General features: G+C 36.6%; 1 protein-coding gene across 4 annotated transcripts in view; it reads left to right on the top strand.

The window, feature by feature from the left end:
- LOC117435730 (myosin-IIIa-like) overlaps positions 1 to 25,108 on the top strand; it is a 99,625-nt gene that overhangs the window by 48,979 nt on the left and 25,538 nt on the right. For 3 of the 4 annotated variants that reach the window (XM_059019783.1, XM_059019786.1, XM_034059114.3), the window contains exons 8-23: positions 3,345 to 3,410; positions 4,117 to 4,272; positions 6,643 to 6,690; positions 10,046 to 10,145; positions 11,578 to 11,694; positions 12,187 to 12,291; positions 12,827 to 12,910; positions 13,812 to 14,014; positions 15,819 to 15,917; positions 16,018 to 16,132; positions 17,945 to 18,071; positions 20,677 to 20,887; positions 21,382 to 21,529; positions 22,174 to 22,327; positions 24,184 to 24,272; positions 24,362 to 24,491. In XM_059019783.1, coding sequence (XP_058875766.1) covers positions 3,345 to 3,410; positions 4,117 to 4,272; positions 6,643 to 6,690; positions 10,046 to 10,145; positions 11,578 to 11,694; positions 12,187 to 12,291; positions 12,827 to 12,910; positions 13,812 to 14,014; positions 15,819 to 15,917; positions 16,018 to 16,132; positions 17,945 to 18,071; positions 20,677 to 20,887; positions 21,382 to 21,529; positions 22,174 to 22,327; positions 24,184 to 24,272; positions 24,362 to 24,491 — 1,952 coding nt within the window. The remainder of the gene's footprint in view (positions 1 to 3,344; positions 3,411 to 4,116; positions 4,273 to 6,642; positions 6,691 to 10,045; positions 10,146 to 11,577; positions 11,695 to 12,186; positions 12,292 to 12,826; positions 12,911 to 13,811; positions 14,015 to 15,818; positions 15,918 to 16,017; positions 16,133 to 17,944; positions 18,072 to 20,676; positions 20,888 to 21,381; positions 21,530 to 22,173; positions 22,328 to 24,183; positions 24,273 to 24,361; positions 24,492 to 25,108) is intronic. The other variant, XM_059019785.1, reaches the window with a different exon arrangement.

The raw sequence follows: 25,108 nt of genomic DNA, 5'->3' as shown, positions 1-25,108 counted from the left end.
GCTTCTTTAACATATGTCTCACATTTCAAGATGTTTTTTTTTCCCCCAAGATGAATTAAGTTTAAATATTATCTGAGTACTTATTCATAAAGCTTTGTCTGGATTTTTCAATGGGAACACCAGTAAAGCTAGATATACACCAAAGGGACTTTATTTAGTAAAACACAAAAAAGAGAATCCACAGTCCACACGAAATGTTGTACAGGATTTGGCAAAGGCCTGGGCCAAATCCATCATTTGGCTGGGCCAAACAACTTGTGTATGGTTTACTACCTTTTAATGTTAGAGGTTCCACTCTGGTTTCAAATACAATATATGTAAAGGTACCCAGTGGAATATTGCAGAACAACAAAACCCTTATTACCCATACAAATGTAGCAATGTATTTTTTTTTTTTTACCCCTGCAGCATGTGTTTCATAGGCTGGTATTGCAGAATTCCCAGCCGCCCCAAACCATCTCTAACGCTCTACTCATTGAAATTAGCTGGAGTGGAACCTCCTGTGTGGGGCTTATTCTATGAATAGCCCGTGTTTTGTTTTTCTTGGCCCCTCCTACTTTCAATGTGACCACGCCCATTTCAGATTGACTTTGCTCACTTTCAATTTGACCCCACATCCCTAGTCCACACATACACACCTGTGTACTGATGCTCAGCAGTTCAAATAGCAGATATCTGCTCGCTTGGGAACAGGCTGTGGTCAAGGGACCTGGGTATATCTGTACCAGGAGAACATGCTCAATATCAGGGGGGGTGCTCAATCCAATCGGGTAGACAGTTCTCAGTACACAGTATATTGTTGGTATACAGTGGCTCTCAAAAGTATTCACCCCCCTTGGACTTTTCCACATTTTATTGTGTTACAACATGGAATCAAAATTGATTTAATTAGGAGTTTTGCCACTGATCAACACAAAAAAGTCCATAATGTCAAAGTGAAAAATAAAATCTACAAATTGTTCTAAATTAATTACAAATACAAAACAGAAAATAATTGATTGCATAAGTATTCACCCCCTTGAGTCAATATTTGGTAGAGGCACCTTTGGCAGCAATTACAGCCATGAGTCTATTTGGATGAGTCTCTACCTGCACATCTGGTCACTGCAATTTTTGCCCATTCTTCTTTGCAAAATCGCTCAAGCTCCGTCAAGTTGGATGGGGACCTTTGGTGAACAGCAATTTTCAACTCTTTCCACATATTCTCAATTGGATTGAGGTCCGGGCTTTGACTGGGCCACTCCAAGACATTGACCTTTTTGTTTTTAAGCCACTCCAGTGTGGCTTTGGCTGTATGTTTGGGGTCATTGTCCTGCTGGAAGATGAATCTTCTCCCAAGTCCCAGGTCTCTTGCAGACTTCAGCAGATTTCCTCCAGGATTTCTCTGTACTTTGCTGCATCCATTTTGCCCTCTATCTTCACGAGCTTTCCAGGCCCTGACGCAGAGAAGCATCCCCATAGCATGCTTCACGGTAGGGGTGGTGTTCTCAGGATGATGTGCAGTGTTAGGCTTGCGCCAAACATAGCGCTTAGCGTTGAGGCCAAAAAGCTCTATTTTGGTCTCATCAGAGCATAGAATCTTCTTCCACTTGGTCTCAGCCTGCTGGCAAACTCTAGCCGAGATATGATGTGAGTTTTTTTCAACAATGTTTTTCTTTTTGTCACTCTCCCATAAAGGCCAGTTTTGTGAAGCACCAGGGCTATTGTTGCCATATGTACAGTGTCTCCCAGCTCAGCCGTGGAAGACTGTAACTCATTTAGAGTTGCCATAGGCCTCTTGGTGGCCTCCCTGACTAGTGCCCTTCTCGCCCGGATACTCAGTTTTTGAGGACGGCCTGTTCTAGACAGATTCACAGTTGTGCCATATTCTCTCCATTTCTTAATAATGGACTTTACTGTGCTCCGGGGGATATTCAATGCCTTGGAAATGTTCTTATATCCTACCCCTGATTGGTGCTTTTGAAGAACCTTATTCCGGATTTGCTTTGAATGTTCCTTCGTCTTCATGATGTAGTTTTTGTTAGGAAATGTACTAACCAACTTTGGGACCTCCCAGAGACAGGTGTATTTAACCTGAAATCATGTGAAACACCTTAATTGCACACAGGTGGACTCCATTCAACTAATTATGTGACTTTTAAAGACAATTGGTTGCACCAGAGCTTATTTAGGTGTTTCATAGCAAAGGGGGTGAATACTTATGCAATCAATTATTTTCTGTTTTATATTTGTAATTAATTTAGAACAATTTGTAGATTTTATTTTTCTCTTTGACATTATGGACTTTTTTGTGTTGATCAGTGGCACCTCAGCTAGCGTCACTGGGCTTCTCTGGTCATGGCCACCCAAATGCACAACCAAGCGCAGTTCTTATGGGCCGAGCAATCCCCCAAGGCCCGTCTCTCAGCCACTCAGAGAGAGGGAAAGCCAAAACACCCTGTTCCCCACCACTCCGTGTCATCACCATGACTGACAGGTGGATCTTACGAGGCTGCTGCCCTCTTCCTGCAGAACCATGCATGCGCCAGACAGTCAGCACAGACCTCCCCTGTTACAGAGCCATTAATTGCTGATGGTAGAAAAAAGTTTCCATTGTTTAGCAACATTCACTGCCTCAACACGCACTGAGTTTGATACCAGGTTAAGAAAGCCATTGGGTGTGTTAAGGAACTGAGCCGCCCAGAGCAGCTCACTTAACGGCAAGTTCAGTTCCGCTCCCCCTGAGCAGCTCAGAGCCCTACAGAGCTGATTTAATCATTGATCTGATGAGGGGGAAGGTTCTTGCTCTGAGCCGCTCAGTTACTTAAAGCACCCTGTGTTAAAAGCAATGTACCCGGCATTGCAAGTCAGAGAAGATGAATGGCACTGTTCTTCAATGGTAAGGCCTTGCTACAGAGTACAGTTCATTGTGGAATAGCACAAACCTATGCTACATTATAAAGGTGGAAGTGCTCCTTGAAGGAGCTCATTTAGAGGGAAAGCCAACCTTGTTTATTATATGCTTTAAGACTGATAACCTGCGGGTTTATATGACAGCAGATTAATAGCTTCTTGAACGTGCCTGCATTCAGGCGACTTGCTTGAGCAATGAAGAGGCTGTTAGGCTATATTTGGCACTTTTTTTTTCCTTATACTTTTTTTTTTCTTCCAAGTTAGTGTGGGGATCTGGAAGACACAGGTTAAGTGAATCATTGCTTTTCTAAACAGGCTACTGACTGTCTCCTTAAAGTGAGAGGAATCAATACTATTTTACTGAGCTTTTTTTTTTTTTTTTTAACACATTACACATTGTGATTTGTTTCAGTTGCTCTTGTTCAAAATCGTTTTCACATTGATCTTCACAGAAACCCACCATCAACCCTTCATCAACCAGAACTGTGGTCTGCAGATTTTAATGACTTCATTTGCAAGTGAGTGGCACTGACTGATTAGGCTTTGATAAAGCATGTCTTAATCAATGGCATTGTTACTGTATCTACTGTAGAAGCACCTTATCACTGATACTCTGTAGAGAATTATGATCACACTACGTGATGATTTCCACAACTAGAAAGTTCTATTTTAACATTACAATTCAATTCAAGCTTTTTTTCCATAGTTATTTATTTATTTGTTTGTTTATTTATTTATTTACTTATTGCTGTTGGGTTTATACATTTCAAAGATTCCTGAGGTCAAAAGGTTATAATTTGATCACATGTATAAGACATGCATTCATGCATGAATTAACACTTATTCCAATGCCTTATACATCAATGTCAGTCGTTACAAAGGAACATGGAATGAATACAGGTAATTCAAATCCACATGAATTAACAGGGTTGAATTCTAAATGAATTACTTCAGAACTCAGAGGAAGTGCATTAGATATTCAGGTGTTATTCCTGTGGTATTCAGCTGGAATTCATTATGAATTTGCGGCCATTATTTTAAAGTGTTACCAAAATGACTATTAATATAATTTTTTTATAAGAAATATGTCATTCTTAAAAGCAGCTTACAGTATGTACTGGTTGGACAGAATATGTATAGTTGGCAGCACTTGATAATCCAACTGTCTCAAATGTTTTTAAATCTAAAAAGGACACTGTGACTCTGTGTTTTCTGTCAGCACAGATGCCTGATTAAGGACTTTGAGCAGCGTCCCAATGTGCCAGACCTCTTGCAACATGATTTTATCAAACAAGTCCAAGGAAAAGAGAAAATCCTACAAAAGCAGTTGATGGAACTCATAGACCTCAACCAGCAAATGGGAATCATTGAGAAAACCAGGTATTTAGATTGTGTCAAGACTAGTCCTGAGAATATAGAATTGGCCCTATTCTGTGTTCTGTGACCCTATTTACAGATATTTACAATAAAAGAAGCTCGGTATTCAAAAAAAACTTGTTAAACAAAGTTTAGAAAAGTTTCAGGAATATATATATATATATATATATATATATATATATATATATATATATATATATATATATATAACAAGGAAGGGAGGATTCACATAGCCAGAGTAAAAAAAAAAAAATGTTGTAACTGTTAAATATTTATGAAAAATAATGTTATTTTGGTGCCATAATTTTGGAAAAAATTCTATTGAGGAATGACAAATTAACACGGGTAACACTGTACATGGTATAGGGATTGCTTTGAGTTGACAATATACATACAATGAGGGTTAGTTATACAATCTACAGTGAATGAGAACATGGCTAAACTGACAGCACATGAAATGAAGACTGTTTGAAGTAAATGTCAGAACTGTGCACTGTCAAAATACATGTCCAATAAGCTTCTGGAATACAGTTATCAGTGCAATGGGATCAAAGTGTGTTATGCAATTAAATCCACACATTGAAAGCAGTGTGCAAAGTTGGGGATGAGATTACATGTACAATATAATTGTATAGAAGTTTTCATTTTTTAAATTTGCATTATTTAATATATGACCCTAATTCTAGTCTTAACCCTGTCCTACAGTAATCAATAGTAACATTTATTAATCTGTAATTATTGCTTAATATAAAGTAACCCTTATCAGTTTTCATGCCTACATTTTCAGATTAGGATCCCCAATATCTCTGTAAAGAAAAAACAAACAAACTAGAAACTAGTTGAAATTTAACTTGTCATCGACAATGCAATTTAGTAGTTCACCACAGCAAATACGGCCAGTAATTTTGCAGTTTCTCATACATCTCCTATGCCTATACTATTCATTCACCAACCTGCTTGTGCTCTTTTCTGATTTTCCCCATGCTTGCCTATGCTGTATCACCCTTTTACTAAACTTCACTCCACGGTGTTATGCTTTTACCATGATATCCCTCAATAACCTTTTATAATGGTAATGAGAGGGTTTTTTTTTTTTGGAGCAGTAAAAATGAATTTGCAACTATCTTTGATGAAAAGCTTTTATCAGATGACAAATCTTTTCAGTAGGCCTACTGCTGATTCCATTGTAGGTAAGACAGGTTTGTGAAAGACATACACTTATCTCACTTCATTCATTCAGGTTTTAAAACCATTGTATTTGATAATGTAGCAGCAACTTGTCAATAAGGCCACTTTAAATCAGCTATTACTGTCAACTCTGAAGCAACTGGCTGTAGCTTATTAGTGGCAATTTCTAGCCGTTTCCTCCATGCACACTGTTCCAGCAACAAAATACAAATGCTACTTGATTCTCGCAAATTGGGGTCGTTTACAAATGTGATTTGACTGATCTTAAGTTATTTTGTTAGAATAAGAAGTTACACCCTTGTGCTTCTAAAACAGAACCCCCACCTTCCCCACTCCTACCGAAGATGGTTGATTGTTGATAGCCAATAAGAAGGCTCCCTCTATGTTTGCCATTTTATAAAGCAACATTAACACTTTAAGAATGTGTTATAAATAATACTGCATCTCTGAATATTAATACTGTGTTATAAAGCATATAGAACATCTTATACTGTAATTGATTTATAACCCAACATTAGGAGATTTTGAAAATATTTTGATAGCAATGCATTGTTATCCCTTGTTATTGGTCAAGATGTAATAACATGTTTAAGTGTATATTAATGAATACTTAAACTGTAGTGTTAGCATCACTATACTTAATCTGACATTTCATCTTAAATTAAATGTTACTTAAAGGGCTTGTATAAGCAATTCCTCTCACTGTGAGTGTTTCTGTTAGTTCTGCATTAATTTAAATGCATTTTGTCATATGTCTTCACTCAAACAAGAAAGGATACTCAATTGTAAGATTTTAATTCACATTGGACAGCAATAGAACTAGGACAGCAGTGACATTTCACCTTTCAATATTTGTTAATTTGGAGTGTAATATTGTATATTTTAGCTCATGCTATTTTTATAATATGGTCACAAAAAATTCACATGACTGTTCTAGAGTCATCAGTACATTACTGGGTTATCCTAGTAGTGTCTACTTTAGCGATAAGTAGAGTGTGTATATACTCTACACGGCAGATTTTTAAGAGCTTGGTAACTAATGTCAAGTAAATCTCTGACAATAAAGCTCTGGGTCCAACAAAATAAATCACATTTGTGCATATTTCATAACAAACTTCACGGAGCAAAACAGGAAAAAAAAAAAAAAAAAGTGCCAAAAAAGAAACCTTTCATTTTTGTGCACAGAGAACAACAAGAAAAAAACCCAGACAGAAGCACAGGAAATACAGAAAGGTAGGGAACTTTAACAATGATAGCCTTTTAAATAACGGGCAACTGTTATTTAAACCAGTCTGCTGGCTCTATTGTACAGGCTCATACCATGACAAGACTGAAACTGCTTTTTTCTGAAACCATTTCTTTCTTCACTTTTTTTTAACTGTCTATTTTAGTTTCAAAGTATAGTTATGCATGGAAGGTCAATTGTACTGCCTCATTTTGGTTATGGAACACCACAAATGTATAATTATATATATGTGCACATATTATGGCAACAATACATGATTTACAGCAAGACCCTTTACTTACTTAATATCTTGGTATCCCTGTATAGTAAATATTTTACTGAGCAAGACATCTCACGAGTAGAATGGTATCCTTAAATGTTCTTTTTCTAGGAAAGCAGTACAACAGGGGATGGGGAGTTTGTTTCCAGATGACTTCACTTAGACTGGCTACTCACTAAATATCTTCATATCCCTATATATACATAACTGTCTCCTCTTTAAAAATATGCTAAGGATTTTAATGAGTAATCTGTCAGTGGTACCCCAGAATATGATTAATTTACTAACAATGCTGAAAAAGTATATACAAAATTATGATTTATCTAAATGAAAAATAAAAGTATTAAGAATATATTCCACAATATTAAAATATGTATCTGAAATATAATAAGATATATTTGTGATATATTGCATTGATATTTGTTTTTAATATGGGAATATCAGTATACTGTATTAGTACTGCTTGGCATGGTAATATATATATACTGCAGTTAACTGCATAACGTGTTACAATGTAAGATTTGTATAATATTTCTGATTATTGTGTGTGTGTGCAGATGTATTAGAACCACCTCAACATTTGTCATTTCTATCCTTTAATATATATATATATATATATATATATATATATATATATATATATATATATATATATATATACCTACCTACCTGCATGGAAACTTCTGGGTGTGAGAATTTCAATTTTCTGTCAGTAATCAGTGATGTAGAAACAATAGGCACTCATGTGTGAAAATATTAGCACTTTGTGCTTTAATTGGGTATCTTAAACAACTTCTAAAAAGTCTCATGCATTTTGCCATGTGTCTGTGTTGCCTTTCTCTTACTATTTTTATTTAATTGAATGTGTGGCCTCTTAAAGTCATGCATTCAATAAAACAATCACTAATTTCCCTATGTTGACAATTTTCCAAGATTTTGTTAGTCATTTCATTTCATGTGTACAACAAATCAAAATAACAGAAGCAATGGGGTGTTCTAATAAATGTGCACATATATACAGTATACACAGCTCTGTTTAAAATTAATAGACCACTGCAAAATTATCAGTTTCTCTGGTTTTACTATTTATAGGTATGTGTTTGGGTAAAATGAACATTTTTGTTTTATTCTATAAACTACTGACAACATTTCTCCCAAATTCCAAATAAAAATATTGTCATTTAGAGCATTTATTTGCAGAAAATGACAACTGGTCAAAATAACAAAAAAGATGCAGTGTTGTCAGACCTCGAATAATGCAAAGAAAATAAGTTCATATTCATTTTTAAACAACACAATACTAATGTTTTAACTTAGGAAGAGTTCAGAAATCAATATTTGGTGGAATAACCCTGATTTTCAAGCACAGCTTTCATGCGTCTTGGCATGCTCTCCACCAGTCTTTCACATTGATGTTGGGTGACTTTATGCCACTCCTGGCGCAAAAATTCAAGCAGCTCGGCTTTGTTTGATGGCTTGTGACCATCCATCTTCCTCTTGATCACATTCCAGAGGTTTTCAATGGGGTTCAGGTCTGGAGATTGGGCTGGCCATGACAGGGTCTTGATCTGGTGGTCCTCCATCCACACCTTGATTGACCTGGCTGTGTGGCATGGAGCATTGTCCTGCTGGAAAAACCAATCCTCAGAGTTGGGGAACATTGTCAGAGCAGAAGGAAGCAAGATTTCTTCCAGGACAACCTTGTACTTGGCTTGATTCATGCGTCCTTCACAAAGACAAATCTGCCCGATTCCAGCCTTGCTGAAGCACCCCCAGATGAGTCCAATTTTCAGCTTTGCCCAACACCTGGTCGTCTAATAGTTAGACGGAGACCTGGAGAGGCCTACAAGCCACAGTGTCTCGCACCCACTGTGAAATGTGGTGGAGGATCGGTGATGATCTGGGGGTGCTTCAGCAAGGCTGGAATCGGGCAGCTTTGGCATGAATCAAGCCAAGTACAAGGTTGTCCTGGAAGAAAACTTGCTTCATTCTGCTCTGACAATGTTCCCCAACTCTGAGGATTGGTTTTTCCAGCAGGACAATGCTCCATGCCACACAGCCAGGTCAATCAAGGTGTGGATGGAGGACCACCAGATCAAGACCCTGTCATGGCCAGCCCAATCTCCAGACCTGAACCCCATTGAAAACCTCTGGAATGTGATCAAGAGGAAGATGGATGGTCACAAGCCATCAAACAAAGCCGAGCTGCTTGAATTTTTGCGCCAGGAGTGGCATAAAGTCACCCAACATCAATGTGAAAGACTGGTGGAGAGCATGCCAAGACGCATGAAAGCTGTGCTTGAAAATCAGGGTTATTCCACCAAATATTGATTTCTGAACTCTTCCTAAGTTAAAACATTAGTATTGTGTTGTTTAAAAATGAATATGAACTTGTTTTCTTTGCATTATTCGAGGTCTGACAACACTGCATCTTTTTTGTTATTTTGACCAGTTGTCATTTTCTGCAAATAAATGCTCTAAATGACAATATTTTTATTTGGAATTTGGGAGAAATGTTGTCAGTAGTTTATAGAATAAAACAAAAATGTTCATTTTACCCAAACACATACCTATAAATAGTAAAACCAGAGAAACTGATAATTTTGCAGTGGTCTCTTAATTTTTTCCAGAGCTATATATATATATATATATATATATATATATATATATATATATATATATATATAAGAATAAATAGGTCTTTAACAAATAGAAATCAATTTATTTTTATACACTTGAAAATCAGAAATTTTGGAGCATGCAATCATTGTGACAGAATATCACAAAAGCCTTACTTAGAGTGAAAAGTAAGCCTCTTGGTAACACAACCTAAATCTCATTGAGCTGTTCATCTCAAGCCAAAATACCAAACAAAAGGACCACTATTGAACAACAAACTTTGTAAAAAATAAGAAATAAAAAAGTTCACATTGCACAAAATAATGCTACAGAAAACTACCAAGAGTCAACATATTAATTAGACATAAGGATACTAATCTGCTTTGTACTTAAAGGTAAAGTTTGTTAGTAAATAATTGTTCTCTCTTTTTCTTTTTTTTTAAAAACATTTTTCTTTCTTTTAGGCATGAACGTATTAATACGAAGAAAAGCAGCTACATGAAGTCTTTCAATTCCAACCTGGACGATGTGGATGATTTAGCGAGTTTAGAAATACTCGATGAAGTAAGACTCTTATTTATTTCTTAGCAGACATTTAACGTGTGTGGTAATCATCTATCCACTGTGATTGGTAACGATTTAAACAATAACATTGACATCAATTGAGCAGACCCCAGTATCCAACACTACACTTCTATAGATTAAAGAAAGTTCTCAGTTTGCTCGCCTTGCATTCAGGAAGCATGTTACTGATGCACTTCCTAGATCATTTCATAAAAGCATGTCATTCAATAGGGGAAGCAGTTGGTTGGTTAAAGGGGTGGGGAATCTGCAAAATATGCAAGTCTTTCAAACAGAGCTTTTCCAGCAAATTACCAGAAATCCAGATTTTACAATGAAAATACATTTGCTATTTGAGTTTATTTCAAAAGTGTACATTTGAGACATATATATGAATATAAGTGCACAACGGATAAGATTCATGGAAGTATGTAAGATACAACCCCTTAAAAGTTTTGACATTTCTATTAACAAATATACCAACGGCAGTACTACAATATAAAATACATAATAGATATGTTAAAAACCTCATCACATGACCACAAATAGATCCAACTATTGCCCCCCGTGACGCTGCTTGCTGTCAATAGTTTTTTTACGAACTCCCTCAAATTCCGTCATCACGCTGAACGTCCTTCCTGTCTTCACACAACAAAGCAAAATGGCGGACATCGATTTTTTTTTATGTTACAGAAAATTAATTACAAACTATACTACATAACAAACACTAAAGCCGTCATGAAAAACTTTTTTTCAGTGTTTTCTGACTTCCTAAAATTCGAACAAATCCAACTTGATGATGTAAATAATTACAACATTTACAAACTCAACGGACTCCTCTGAGAATTCTATGCTGCAGCGAGAAAGTTATTTCTTTCTTTGTTCTGTAACGGCTATATTAAACAAAATATATAAAATCATATTTAGTACACAACCTTGCCTCACTTACTTTCTTAACTAATTCATAAAACAAATATGGACTGCAGACCTCGGCTCATAGTGGGAAACTAAAGACCCTGAGAGAAAAACCATAGTTACATCCAGGGGACAATGCCCTTTTAAGACAGCAGAGTCAGAGATTCTTGCCTATCAACCAACATGCTGTCTGCTGAAAATGTGGGTACATTATTCTGGAAGCAACTGTTAGAGTTCAGATTATTTTCAGAAGTGCCTCAGGATTAAAGCCGTCTATATAGCCTATATACTAATCGCTTATATACAATATATTATACAGTATATTCTATTTACCCAACAGTGTTCTGCCTGGTATAGTAATCAACTGAAATTGGCTTTTATATATCCTCATTGATGCAAACATACCCATTAAAGAACAGACCTTACTTAAAGGGCACTCCAAAGGCAAAGGAGATGTAGTCATTTAAAGTGTTAATGTAAAAAAATATGAAAAACTAACATGGCTTTTATCCTTTATCAGAACACAGTCACAGAGCAGCTGCAGAACCGTTATTCCAAGGAGAAAATCTATACCTATGTGGGAGATATTCTCATCGCAGTCAATCCATTCCAGAAGATGGATCTCTACGCCCCACAGGTTTGCGATGAATTTTGCAAAGGGACTTTCCAAAGTGTGCAGCATCTCATTAACTTTGAGTTAAATTCTCAATAGGACCGGCAGGCTACACAACAGGACAAATTAAATGTGACTGCAACCGCAATAAGCAACTCAATGAATATGTACTGCATCTGGTTCTTTTAGAGTAAGTTAAGGTCACACTTTACATTAGGTGTCTCTAATTACTGTGTAATTACATAGTAGTCACTTAGTAAATCCTTGTGTACTTACATGTGATTACAGTGTTATTATGCATGGTTACAATGTACTTAATGTGTACATTTTTTGTGTTTTATCACCCTAATCCTAACCCTAACTCCAATCCTAACCCTAACTATTTTCTTATATAATTGTGCTTATATCGTGCAAAAGGATTTACACGTTAAATACATTGAAATTTGCATAAAACCATTGTAATGATGTGTAAGTACACACAGATTTACTATGTCATTGTGTATTTGTTTTCTTCAGTACACTAAAATGTACATCGGGGCCAAGCGGACTGCAAATCCGCCACACATCTTTGCTGTTGCTGATATCGCCTATCAGTCCCTGGTTTCCTACAATGCAGATCAGGTACAGATTTTTGTTTTCAATGTGAATTATGTGGGCGGTTATAATGTGGGTTTTGTGGATTCCCCGTCTTAGTTTAGGGATCAGTATAAGCGGTTATATAATGTAGTAGAACAGAGATTTTCTTTCAACAAACAGAAAAGGGGTAACATACATAAATGAGTACCGTATTTACATATTTTCCAGCAGATTGCTTTGGAACAGAGATTAAACATTCAAGGACCTTTACCAGAGATTAGGGACCTCATATTGACCAATCAGATTTCTGACCAATCGACATCTCTGATTCATTTTCTGAGTAAGTCACTTAACCGTGACACGTTGTTGTAAGTGACTCTGCAGCTGATGCATAGTTCACACACTCTAGTCTCTGTAAGTTGCCTTGGATAAAGGCGTCTGCTAAATAAACAAATAATAATGCAGAACTGTTGTTACTAACAGTTATACCATTCTAAGGGGTCTAATAAATAGCAACAAAGTTTAATTTCTACAAGCCATTGCTCTGCAGACTAATTAGTGGCATTCTTGTCCCTTTCAGTGCATTGTAATCAGTGGGGAGAGCGGAGCTGGGAAAACTGAGAGTGCCCATCTTTTAGTCCAGCAGCTCACAGTTCTTGGGAAGGTAGGACTTTTACATGGGCTGTAAGGTGAACGTTTATCCTGTGTACGCCTTCTAATTGTGTTACAAAATATTTTTTATTGTCTTCTGTTATTTCATAAAAATGGTCCTATGGACATGTTAAATTAAAACTGTAGTCTGGGTTCTGCATTCCCACTGTTCTGGGTTCTGCATTCCCACTGTCTGGATTGCTTTCTTAAATGTGAGCGAGACAGGCTGTCCCAAAGGAGAACGGTTCCGCTAGCATTGCGAGCTAATGGTGTGTGTGAAATGCTGCAGAAATCCCACACTGCTGTGTGCTGAGGTAATATATAGATACGTTGTACATTATGGATGGGTAATGTTGCAGTCATGATTTGAATTCCCCAGCTCTCAGAAGAAGATTCTGCACCCTCTCCAAACAGGTTAATGAGTTGGCACTAATTTCAGGAAATTGTTAACATTTTAAGATTGCCACAATTTCTGCAAACACGTTTTTTTAACCTTTGTGAGTTCTTAAATTCATTTCACAGTGAATATAACACTGTGGCAACCCCTGGGTACTCGAAATGCAACACCAATTTTGTGTGTCTAGACAAACTCCCTTCTTTACAGCTTCAAGTGTCCCTCCCACATGAGGGAGGTAGTGCCTGCTTCTATAATGATAGTACAAGTTAAATCTACAATATCTTTGCAGATTACTATTGCACAGCTGTTGCGAGTAGGATTCTGAATTGAAACGAAGGTAGACTAAATATGGAAATTGTTTGCGTTTAACCTATCCAAGACCTAGTGACATCACACGTTGCAGATTTTGATGCAGGGGGATTCTGTAGACTACAAAAAAAAAAAAAAAAAAACATTAAAAAAATGAAGAAAAAAAATGGTGAATTACCACACCTTTTTCTTTAATTATCATTTACAGGCCAACAACAGAACACTTCAAGAAAAGATACTCCTGGTGAACAGTCTGGTGGAGGCCTTTGGGAATGCCTGCACTGTTATAAATGACAACTCCAGCAGGTTTGGCAAGTATTTGGAAATGAAGTTCACTTGCGGAGGGACAGTGGTTGGAGCCCAGATCTCCGAATACCTCCTAGAGAAATCTAGAGTCAACCATCAGGCTTTGTAAGTAAACACTTAAGGTAAACATACTGTGTACAGGTATATGGCATTTACAGTCACACAAAGTGACACAGATTGTACTGCAATATTAGGCAGTGGAGTTAATTTCCCTAGCCCTTGGAAAATACAGAAGGGATCATTTCAAGCGCTTTCTCCATTGATCTCTTTATTGGTGCAACCAGCTGTAACATATGAAGCAGTGATCATATGTCCTGTCAGCACTATTGCTTGGTCTTTCTCTGCAGTCTCTGACATTTAGTTCTAACAGTGATTTCTGCAATGTTTGCTTTCCTGCCTCCCCTGATAACTGGGGGCAAGACATGCAGGACTGGTCTTTTTTTCCATGAGTCCTGTCAGTGAGACTTCAGGCTGGATTGCTCAAAGCTAGCCAAAGGGAATTTGAACCCAATGATAAGTTGATTGCAATGAGCTGTTTACTACGTCTATCCACTGGCTACATATTGATGATACAATAATTTACTTGGAAAAGTCGATTTCCTCAGATATTAAAATTGAACGCACACAACATGTTTGTCAGTTATTACTTAAATAAGAGTCTACCCCACAATACATTGTTTTATTTTATCTTATTTTATTTTTTAGTCACTGTACCAAATGCAATAAAAACTTCAAAGAAGGACTACTGCTTGTGGGGTATTTAAAACACAAATTGTATTTTCATTAACCTGTTTATAAACTATTAAAAAGGATTATACTAAAAAATGCTTGCAACATACAACCCATGTAACTGATATGATCAACTAAAGGTAGCAATATGCCATTTCGTGTGTGTGTGTGTGTGTGTGTGTGTGTGTGTGTGTGTGTGTGTGTGATGGGGGGATCTGAGTGGGCAAGGCCCTGAACTTTACCTAAAAATGGTAAACAAGCCGTTATGTAAACATTACTGTTGAGAAGACATTGCTGGTGCACATGTAAACAGTTCTTTTTAGAGATTTCCAGTAGAGGAAGTTGTGGTTCAGTGGGTAGTTTTCTAGGGAAGGTAGCAGATGAGAGAAGTTGTGATTTTCATGGCTTTCCGCACATATCTGAACACTTAAGTACCATACCCTTTGAATAATCTTTTGAAGCAGTACGTATTCAGACGACCCCCTTAATTTTTGAGGACTGTAAGTCTAGATGAGTTTCTTATGCAACAGGATTTATGTGTTTAAAGTAAAAAGCAAACCCTCCCTTTATTGCGCAGGCATCAGGTTACTCACAGCTTTAGAAACATGTGATCTGCCGCAGCGCTATTCTTCAGTGCAAACAATTCAGATGGCATTGGAAAAAAAATCCTCTATGACAGGTCTAAGGGTTTAACTATGAGCAGATATAATTAATACAGTAACAATAGCAACAAGACTTTGTAACAGCTGCTAAAATTAAACACTGACAACGTTGTTATCTTCGATTGTGAATGAGAACGCCCCAGAGGTCTGCTCGTCATAAAACTCCTGAAGTTTCTGCATTTATTTAAAAATAATTATGCAAGACTGAATTCATCTACATTTAACAGAAGTTGAAGATAGGAATACTAATGTTAGCATCTCTTTCTTTTTAGGTATTATTGGGCTGTATTCACAAAACTTTAGTTTGTGCTTTGTGCTGAGTAGCATTGTTCCTGGTAGTTTCTTGCTAATTTTATATAATTTAAATACTGGTTCTGGTATTTCTATTTACTTTGTCATCACCTGGTGGATAAAAAGCATGATTGCATGGAATTTTATTGACAATTTCAAAGCTTCTCATGAAAAGAATGTGTCCAGACGAATGAATGAATTAATTAATTCATGTTTTTGCTTGACAGAGGGGAGAGGAACTTTCATATTTTCTATTATGTCTATGCTGGCCTGGCAGAGAGGAAGACACTAGCACATTATAAGTTATCAGATAACACAATTCCAAGGTATTGTTACACAATGTATTTATTTATTTATGCATTTATATTTGTATTATATCACACCGAACTTGGATGCTCATTTGTCCTTTCTTTCTTTTTTTCCCAGGTATCTTCAAAATGAGCATATTAAATTGGTTCCAGACATCATAAACAACTCATTCTACAAGGAGCAGTTTGAATCAGTTGAACAATGCTTCAAAGTTATAGGTTTTACCCTTGAGGTGGGTTCAGACATTGAACAATCATTATTGCAGAGTTTCAATTTGCCAGAAAGGTATTTGAGTAAAAGCACTCCCAGTCTGTCTTGATAGTAACCAGCCTACTTAGCCTGGCAACCTCCGCCTTATGCCTTTCTCAGCATGTGAGAAATAACATATCATGGTGCCGCATTGAAAAGTTATGAGAGTATAAAGTACCTTACATATACTGCACACACTTTGCAGAAATAAATCATTTTTAAATGTACATAGAAAATGTTACATTGTACATGTGGCTGAAAGTAAAACACATAGCCTACCGGCTACTTGTGTTTTCTGTTCATGTGAGACAGACTTTCTTTTCTTTGCAGAAAGCAATTAAAGACTTCACATTCAGAATTGTAATCATTGTAATCCGCATCTTGTGTTTCAAACCAATGGAGTCCAGCAGTATTTCTGAAAGCTGCTTGCCCTTTGCCAGCTGATCGATCGCAGTGAGATTAATCTCTGTGGGGAGCGAGTTGATATGCCCTCTTTTAATCCTGCTCTTAAGCGAGTTAGTCGGCTGCTTGTTCTGTTCTTCTGTTTTATTTGGTGTCAGTGTAAGTGTAGTATTTATTTTTCAGTGGGTCTATTTGGATTATTCAATTCAGTGACCTAGCGATATTATTAGGGACAAACGTTGTGTCCGGCATATCCGAATGTACTGCATAATGGTGCCTATTAGCGAGGGACTCCTGTATATAGTTCCCAGAGAAGTTCAAAATGAGCTACAGGGTAACTCACTTACTACAAAGGCACAAGTGGTGGTTGATACTGTTGTAAATCCCTAAAGTACTGTAAGAGTGTTTATTCAGTGCCCAGGGGAGGCAGATGAATTGGTGTTTGCTGTGAAACTCGTCAGAGCATTGTTTCAACCAGCTTGAAAAGAGACACACAGTCAATATGAAATATTGATTAGTGTGAAATAAAGAACACTGAATAAATACAGTTTGAATATAGACAGACACTTTTGAGAAATGTATATTCTGAGTTTGTTCACTCCCAGAGATTCAATGAAGGTAATGCCTGGTGTCAGAAAGCAACAGTGACACAATAAATTGAGGATGTCATTATGAGTAACTGACCTCATTTTTCTAAAGAATCTTTTTTTGATGCCTTAGGAATTATCGTTATATAAAGTTTGCCATGTAATAGCTTATTCGGCTGAGTGCTGTCTTCAAAGATAACCAGATCTGGAGTGCTATTGTTCTGAAAGTTAACAGGAATAAAGGTGGCGACTAATTTACCACAACTTCCATATACCTGCTGTGTCTAGTCTTTCTTATGGTACTGTAATTAAAAACCTCCAGAATATTGGGGTCTTTAAATGATTATTAGGAATGCATTACTGTAACCCCCCAATTTGCTACCCAAAGTCCAAAATGTTATCTTTGCCTGGTTAATCTTAAGATTAGCTGGGTAAGTCTAGCATTCTTTTTCAAATTCAAATACACATTTAACCTGTGCTAAGATGTAAAGGAAAAAGTCAACTGAAAAGCAAGACTGCCAGTAGCTATTTTTACTCAAAGTACCAAATAACAATCGGTGTAAAAATGTGTAGAATTGTTTAAAAGGCATGACAAATATTTACATGAAAAGAATTGTGGTACACAATTGAATACACTGTTGAATACCTGTTCCCACTGTTGAATACCAGTTACCATAATAGTGTGGTATGCAAGAGGTCTCTGTTATATACAGGGTGGGAGTTATACTCTGAAAATTATGGCAATGCTATTAAATTGTTACATAGTATTTTAACTTCTGGGTTTTTTTTTTTTTACATATCTGTAGGAACTGGGGAGTGTTTACAGCGTACTGGCAGCCATTTTAATTGCCGGTAACATTGACTTTACATCAGTTGCCTCGGAGCACCAGACCGACAAAAGCAATATTTCAAACCTTGACGTGCTGGAGAGCGGTGAGTTATTTGTATCCTATAATTTGAATGTAAAATTATTCCAGCTCTTAGCAAATCTGTTTGGATGACCTCTAAATGGACAGAGTTTTTGTTGTGGAAAGAAATATGCATAACCTTTTCATGGCATTTTAGTTTGTGTTCAGATCAGACATGACCAGACTTGTAAACGTGACTTTTTTTTGTGTCTGACATAAAGGCAAATTAGCCTTTTTATTATTATTATTATTATTATTTATTTCTTAGCAGACGCCCTTATCCAGGGCGACTTACAATTGTTACAAGATATCACATTATTTTTACATACAGTTACCCATTTATACAGTTGGGTTTTTACTGGAGCAATCTAGGTAAAGTACCTTGCTCAAGGGTACAGCAGCAGTGTCTCCTACCAGGGATTGAACCCACAACCCTCCGGTCAAGAGTCCAGAGCGCTAACCACTACTCCACACTGCTGCCACATAAATTTTTATAAACATTTATGATTCTAGTCATAGTAGTAATAGTATTTAAAATTCGTATTAGTCTCATTTATTTTTTCTGTATTCTACGTATTTCTTATAATTTACAGATTAGTTGTAGTGCTATTACACTATAAATGAATAATCCATTACATGATGTATGTAATCAGTGAACACACATACAGAGGGTCCTCATTATCAAGCAATATTGGTGCAGAATCAAGGCAGTTATCGTGTTCACCATGTAGAGTGTCACAGTCTTCATTTTGAGCACCCTAAAAAATAGTTTGTCATCATTGTAGTGGTCAACCAGTTGAGGTACCAGTTTTTTCTCCAGAACAGAAAGTAAAGCTCCCATTTTTTAGGTTATTTGAGCCTCAAATTCAGATTCCAGTGGAATAGTTGTTAGATTAGATCTGTGACTGTTGTTTTAATTTCAAAGTTTAATTAGAAAAATTGATTAAGGACAGCAAATTCCGACTGAATAGCACAGGGGTAACACTTGAATATCTTATGCACTTCCTCGGAGCTCTGAAGTACAGTAGAAGCCCATTACTTCGACCCCCTTTAATCCGAATCGCCTTATTAATTGCACTGCAAGCGTGTCCCCAACAAATTCAAACTGGCTGACAAACGAAAAAGGACAGGACTGAAAATTATTGAACGGCTGGAAAAGGGTGAACGCGCTGTTCAACTTGCGAAAGAGTATGGTGTGGGAAAGTCAACAATTACTGACACAAAAACTGCAAAACAAAAACTGTAGAAATTCTCAAGTACCATGGCATGAAAAGGGGGCGGGGCAAAGCCCTCCCATAAATGTATTCTTTATTTATAGAACAGGGTACCCCTCCGTCCCTGGGCAATTTATTCTGTATTTGTTGTGTTTATTATTATTATTATTATTATTATTATTATTATTATTATTATTATTATTATTATTATTATTATTATTATTTATAAATATGACAGCATAGCCTTGTTTTGTTATTGTTTTATAAATGTGACGACGGAGCCGTATATTTTGTTATTGTTTTACAGCATGGATGGGAAGCCCCATCCACAGTAGAAAACCTTGTGCAGAAGGTGACCATCTCCCGAGTTGATTGTTTAATTGTTGCTAATCGGGAGATGGTCACCTGCATATAAGCCTGCAGCTCTCTGCACACGGGGTGGGTGCTCAGAGGAGAGAACGTGAGAGATCGAGGAGAAAAATGATCATTTTTTTTTTTTTTATAAATCGACATAGCCTGACCTGTGTGTTTTGTTTTGTGTTCATGATTTGTTTTTGTTTTGAATATTTATTTTGCTCTGTGAGCACTGTTTTTGTTTACATATTTTATTTGTTTTTTTTATTTAAATAAACGGCGCACCGCGCGTCTTTTGCACCACAGTATTTTTCCCTCTGTTTTCTTCCTGCATTCGGCCTGACGTCACCACTCAGCCTTCCTGTCACACATGGTGTCCAGCGTGGGATCACCAGGGCTTCTACTGAAATTCATTTTGAATTCAGCCCCGTAAATTCATGTGTCTTTGTAACAAAATATGTTGATCACATGTATAAGGCATGCATGAATGAACATTTCTCACAATCCCCTGGTGATCAAGTAATGAATGAATAAGAGATGAAAAAACAGTGAGTTCATTAGGAACGTATGGAGGGGAAAGGCGAACCGAAATGTTTTTAAATCATGATGAATTAACAGGGCTGAACTCAAAATGAATTGCTTCAGAGCCCAGAGAAAGTGTATAAGATACTCATGTGTTATTCCTATGGTATTCAGCATGAATTTGAGGCCATTATTTTACCAAAAAATGAATGAGAATAAGGAGAAAACATTATTAAAATGATTATTCAGGCATTATTTCTATGCATTCCAAAGGAAAAAAAACTCCTGTTACTAAAACGACAATTCAGGGGAAATACTTATAAGGGTCACCTGTTCTAGAACTATTCAGAACGTTCTATGCATGGAATACACAGGATAAGATGAACTAGAATTCTGAGAAACCCGTAATGGGGATTGTTTGATTTCTCATGCATGATTTATAATGCTCTTTATATAGATCTGACACAGAGCTGTTTTATGTCTGTATGACACCTTGCTGGTTATTAAAACTAACTCTGTGGGCTGTTTTGTGTCTTAAAGCTTCCTCTTTGCTTTGTATCCGGGCGGATGAGCTGCAGGAAGCCCTCACCTCTCACTGCGTGGTGACTCGCGGAGAGACAATCGTTCGCTCCAATACTGTAGAGAAGGCAGGTGAAGTACGAGATGCCATGGGCAAGGCTTTATACGGACGTCTTTTTAGCTGGATAGTCAACCGCATCAACTCATTACTCAAACCTGACACTCTGCTGAGGTGAGAACAGACAGCAAACTGTCCCATTAACTTTCAGTTAGTTATTTATTAATTTATTGTTTTGATTATTTGGTGAATTAATTAATTTTATCCCTGTATATTTTACCATTCCAATTAAAAAAAACATGAGTGTGTTACTAATGGTGCTGCAGCATAAGTAGCAGGTGCAAAGACATGAAAAAAAGGAATTTAATTATGTTGATATAAAACGATCAAAGGTCAACTTAACAGAAAAACTGTTTAGCTGCTCCTTCCAGTAACTAGTATAACTTGTTTCTTGATAGTTTTATTATTGTTACTTTAAAAAGACCCTGACATTCCAAATAAATACTGTCAGTGAAATCACTGTTTAAACAACCTTATTGCATTTTTTCTACAAAAATTAACTTTTTTTTTTTTAATGCATAACATTCTTTAAAAAAAAAAAAAAAGAAAGTTATCGAGGTTTGGTACTGTATGTGGCCCAAAATATTTTTAATGTTGTATTTTTACAGTGAAGAAGACAAGGGGTTGAATATTGGACTTCTTGATATATTTGGCTTTGAGAACTTCAAGAGAAACTCGTTTGAGCAGCTCTGCATTAACATTGCGAATGAACAGATCCAGTTCTACTTCAATCAACACATATTTGCCTGGGAGCAGGTACGGCAGTGAACAGCAGGGCACATTCACTGATAACTACAGGGAGCATTTACATTTACTATAGCACCAAAGTGTCTTTTTCTATCTGATGTATAAATGGTTAACCTGTTAAAATAACATTAAACATACAGAATAATGCAAAGACCTGCAGGAAAGGTACATCAGTGTCAGCAGTTTTTAAAAGGACGTTGATAGAAGTTGATTTGTCTTTTTTTAGCAAGTTCCTGAGCAATAAAACAAGAGGGCCCTATTCTCAAAATGTAACGGCATGGTAAAACCTTCTTATCATCATGTTAACAGATTCTCAAAATGTAACGGCATGGTAAAACCTTCTTATCATCATGTTAACAGATTCTCAAAATGTAACGGCATGGTAAAACCTTCTTATCATCATGTTAACAGATTCTCAAAATGTAACGGCATGGTGAAACCTTCTTATCATCATGTTAACAGATTCTCAAAATGTAACGGCATGGTAAAACCTTCTTATCATCATGTTAACAGATTCTCAAAATGTAACGGCATGGTGAAACCTTCTTATCATCATGTTAACAGATTTTGTATCACTGGATTATTACAAAGCTCCCTAACTGTGACTATGAAGTGAGGTTTGCTGATTTTGGTTCTTTGCCTGTACCTTTCAGAATGAGTACCTGAATGAAGAAGTTGATGTTCGTTTGATTGAGTATGAGGACAACAGGCCTCTTCTGGACATGTTTCTACAGAAGCCAATGGGCTTGCTTTCATTGCTGGACGAAGAGAGTCGATTCCCACAAGCTACTGACCAGACTCTTGTTGGCAAGTAACTTTCGTGTCATGCAAAATGTTTGACTTATATAACCGCCTCAGTTTTATAAAACTTCTGAAAGCCTACCCAAACACACCCGTAATTAATGTCTGTTGAAGTTTTGAGTTTGATCATGCAATATGAAACATGAAACATGAAACATACTGGCGAGAGCCGAGTTCAAATCAGCATGAAGTTTTAACATCTACTCTTGTGTAATGGAAATCATGTGTGTGTGCTAAATAACATTGAAGGTATGTGAGAAATCAAAGAATCCTAAATCTAGTTTCACTTGTAACTATAACCTTAACAAAGGTCTACATTATTTCACAACTATATATATATATATATATATATATATATATATATATATATATATATATATATATATATATATATTGTAAGACAGCAGGGAGGGGGTTAAATGCTCCCTGGAAGAAAAACATGTGCGAAAGGCACATTTGTTTAGTTTAATTGTATTTGTTATTGTTTGATTGTTTTTGCTTTATTGTTTGATTTGTGTTACTTTATTGTTTAATTTAATTTGTTAATTGTTTTATTATTAATTATCCCCTGCACCTGGTAGCTATTGTTAAATTAAAACCAGGTGCAGAGTATTAAAGGAGAGCAGTCAGTTTGCTAGGGGCTGCTGAGTAAAAGGAGGCAGATGAGGTGCTCTGCTTCCGAGCAGTCGAGAGGTAAACAGTGTGCTGTATTAAACCTGTGTGGTTTTTGTTTGGTGGGGAAACGGCTTAGCCATCTTGCGAGTTAGTCAGGGAATAACCTGTGTAGTCAGCGCTCCAAAATCGGAGTTAGGTGTTTATTTCGTGTTGTTTTTATTTGGTGTGAATTAAAAATAGCGCGTCAGCGCAGGAAAAAATCCATTCCTGTGTGTTGGGTCGTGGTTTTAAAGGGGCTAGAACCATGAGTGGTGCGATTCGTGTTACTATATATATATATATATATATAAAAATGATTCTTCAGAGAATGCAAATGTTTTCTGCAGAAGAAAGATTTGCATAAGTTAAATGTGCAATAATGCATTCATGTCATGACTCTATCATCATGAAACAGAATGCATAATTTACATATTTTCAATTTAGAGCTCTCAACACATTATTGGTTGTGTACATTAAAAATTCAGCATGCACAATGGTATAACCCAATCCACTGACAATGAGGTGGATTTGCTGTGAGGTGGATATGCTTCTCAAATGGAGCCTGGTGTCTGAACCTGGAGACCTGGGTTTGATCCTCAGTCACTAAACCTTTTAAGAGCTAATATCAATTTACCATCTGCAATGTTGTTCTTGTTTGACATTCGTACCTTATCTACAAGAGTTTTCTTGCTGTGCTTGTGTTTTCTGTGTTCTTCGTATACCTTTGAGACCTGCTGTACCTCCTGGGGTTTCACACTGTGCTACTTCATATTTAAAACTGGAAATGGCTTCATCAGAAAACAGAGTCCCTCTAGATATAGGACTGAATACAAATGGATTGTGGATTGATTATTGTTTTTTTGAAACACACATTATATTAATTGTGACAGACAGCCTTTTAATATACTTCAATTACCGCACACAATTATTTGACGATTATCTTGCTTACCAGTCTCACTTTAAAATACAGATCTGGGATGTATCTATCTAAAACACTAAATTGTAAACACAGTATAATACATATTGTATCTATCTTCACTATATCATTAACTTTGAATATACCTTCTCTTCTTTTTTTTTTTTTTAACCTGCCAACTTACAACATGAGTTAAGGAACTGCATGCTGTATATAAATGCACACGGAGAGTGTCTTCCTTTAGTAGTTTGGTTGTATTAAGGATCATTTTCTTTTTCTTTTTTTTTTATAGAAAAGTTTGAAGTTAACCTTAAAGCAAAGAACTTTTGGAGGCCTAAGAGGGTCGAGTTAAGCTTTGGAATTCATCATTATGCAGGAAAGGTACATGCTTGTTTCAAATATTATAAGATATTGGTAGCAACAGTTTCATCACCAGGCTGAGTGTTTGATTGTTGTGTTGAATGTCACAGGTTATTTACAATGCCAGTGGCTTTCTAGCAAAGAACAGAGATACCCTGCCTGCCGATATTGTCCTTCTGCTGAGGTCTTCAGAAAACGACTTGATCCGAAAGCTTGTGACGAATCCACTCACTAAGACAGGTAACAAGAACTAAAAAGCATATGTGTGCTGTGTATACAATGCAGAAGTCTTGAGTAGGGGATTTCTGATGATTCTGTTTAATACCATGAACAGTTAGTTATCAGGGTCAATTCAATTGATCAAGACAGTGGTGGATACAAATGCCATTTGGATAATTAAAATTGGCCACTTTGTGTACCAAGGTTATGGAAACCAACGCCGCTGCGTACGCCTCTGTTTTGCCTTTTAAAATATGTAAAACTTCTGATTTTAATCATTTAAATGGCTGATGTATCTGCTGTTTTGTATATTAATTGGATACATATCATTATTATTATTATTTATTTGTTTATTTAGCAGACGCCTTTATCCAAGGCGACTTACAGAGACTAGGGTGTGTGAACTACGCATCAGCTGCAGAGTCACTTACAATTACATCTCACCCGAAAGACGGAGTACAAGGAGGTTAAGTAACTTGCTCAGGGTCACACAATGAGTCGGTGGCTGAAGTGGGATTTGAACCGGGGACCTTCTGGTTACAAGCCCGTTTCTTTAACCACTGGACCACACAGCCTCCTATATCATGTTTTGGACAGGCTAGTTTTGTAATTTTTTAGATCATTTTTAACTGGCATCT

The sequence above is a fragment of the Acipenser ruthenus genome, chromosome 3 (assembly GCF_902713425.1).
Source record: "Acipenser ruthenus chromosome 3, fAciRut3.2 maternal haplotype, whole genome shotgun sequence".
Classification (NCBI taxonomy): domain Eukaryota; kingdom Metazoa; phylum Chordata; class Actinopteri; order Acipenseriformes; family Acipenseridae; genus Acipenser; species Acipenser ruthenus.
Note: the sequence above shows the minus strand (reverse complement) of the source record. Positions and strands in the feature narration are given on the sequence as shown.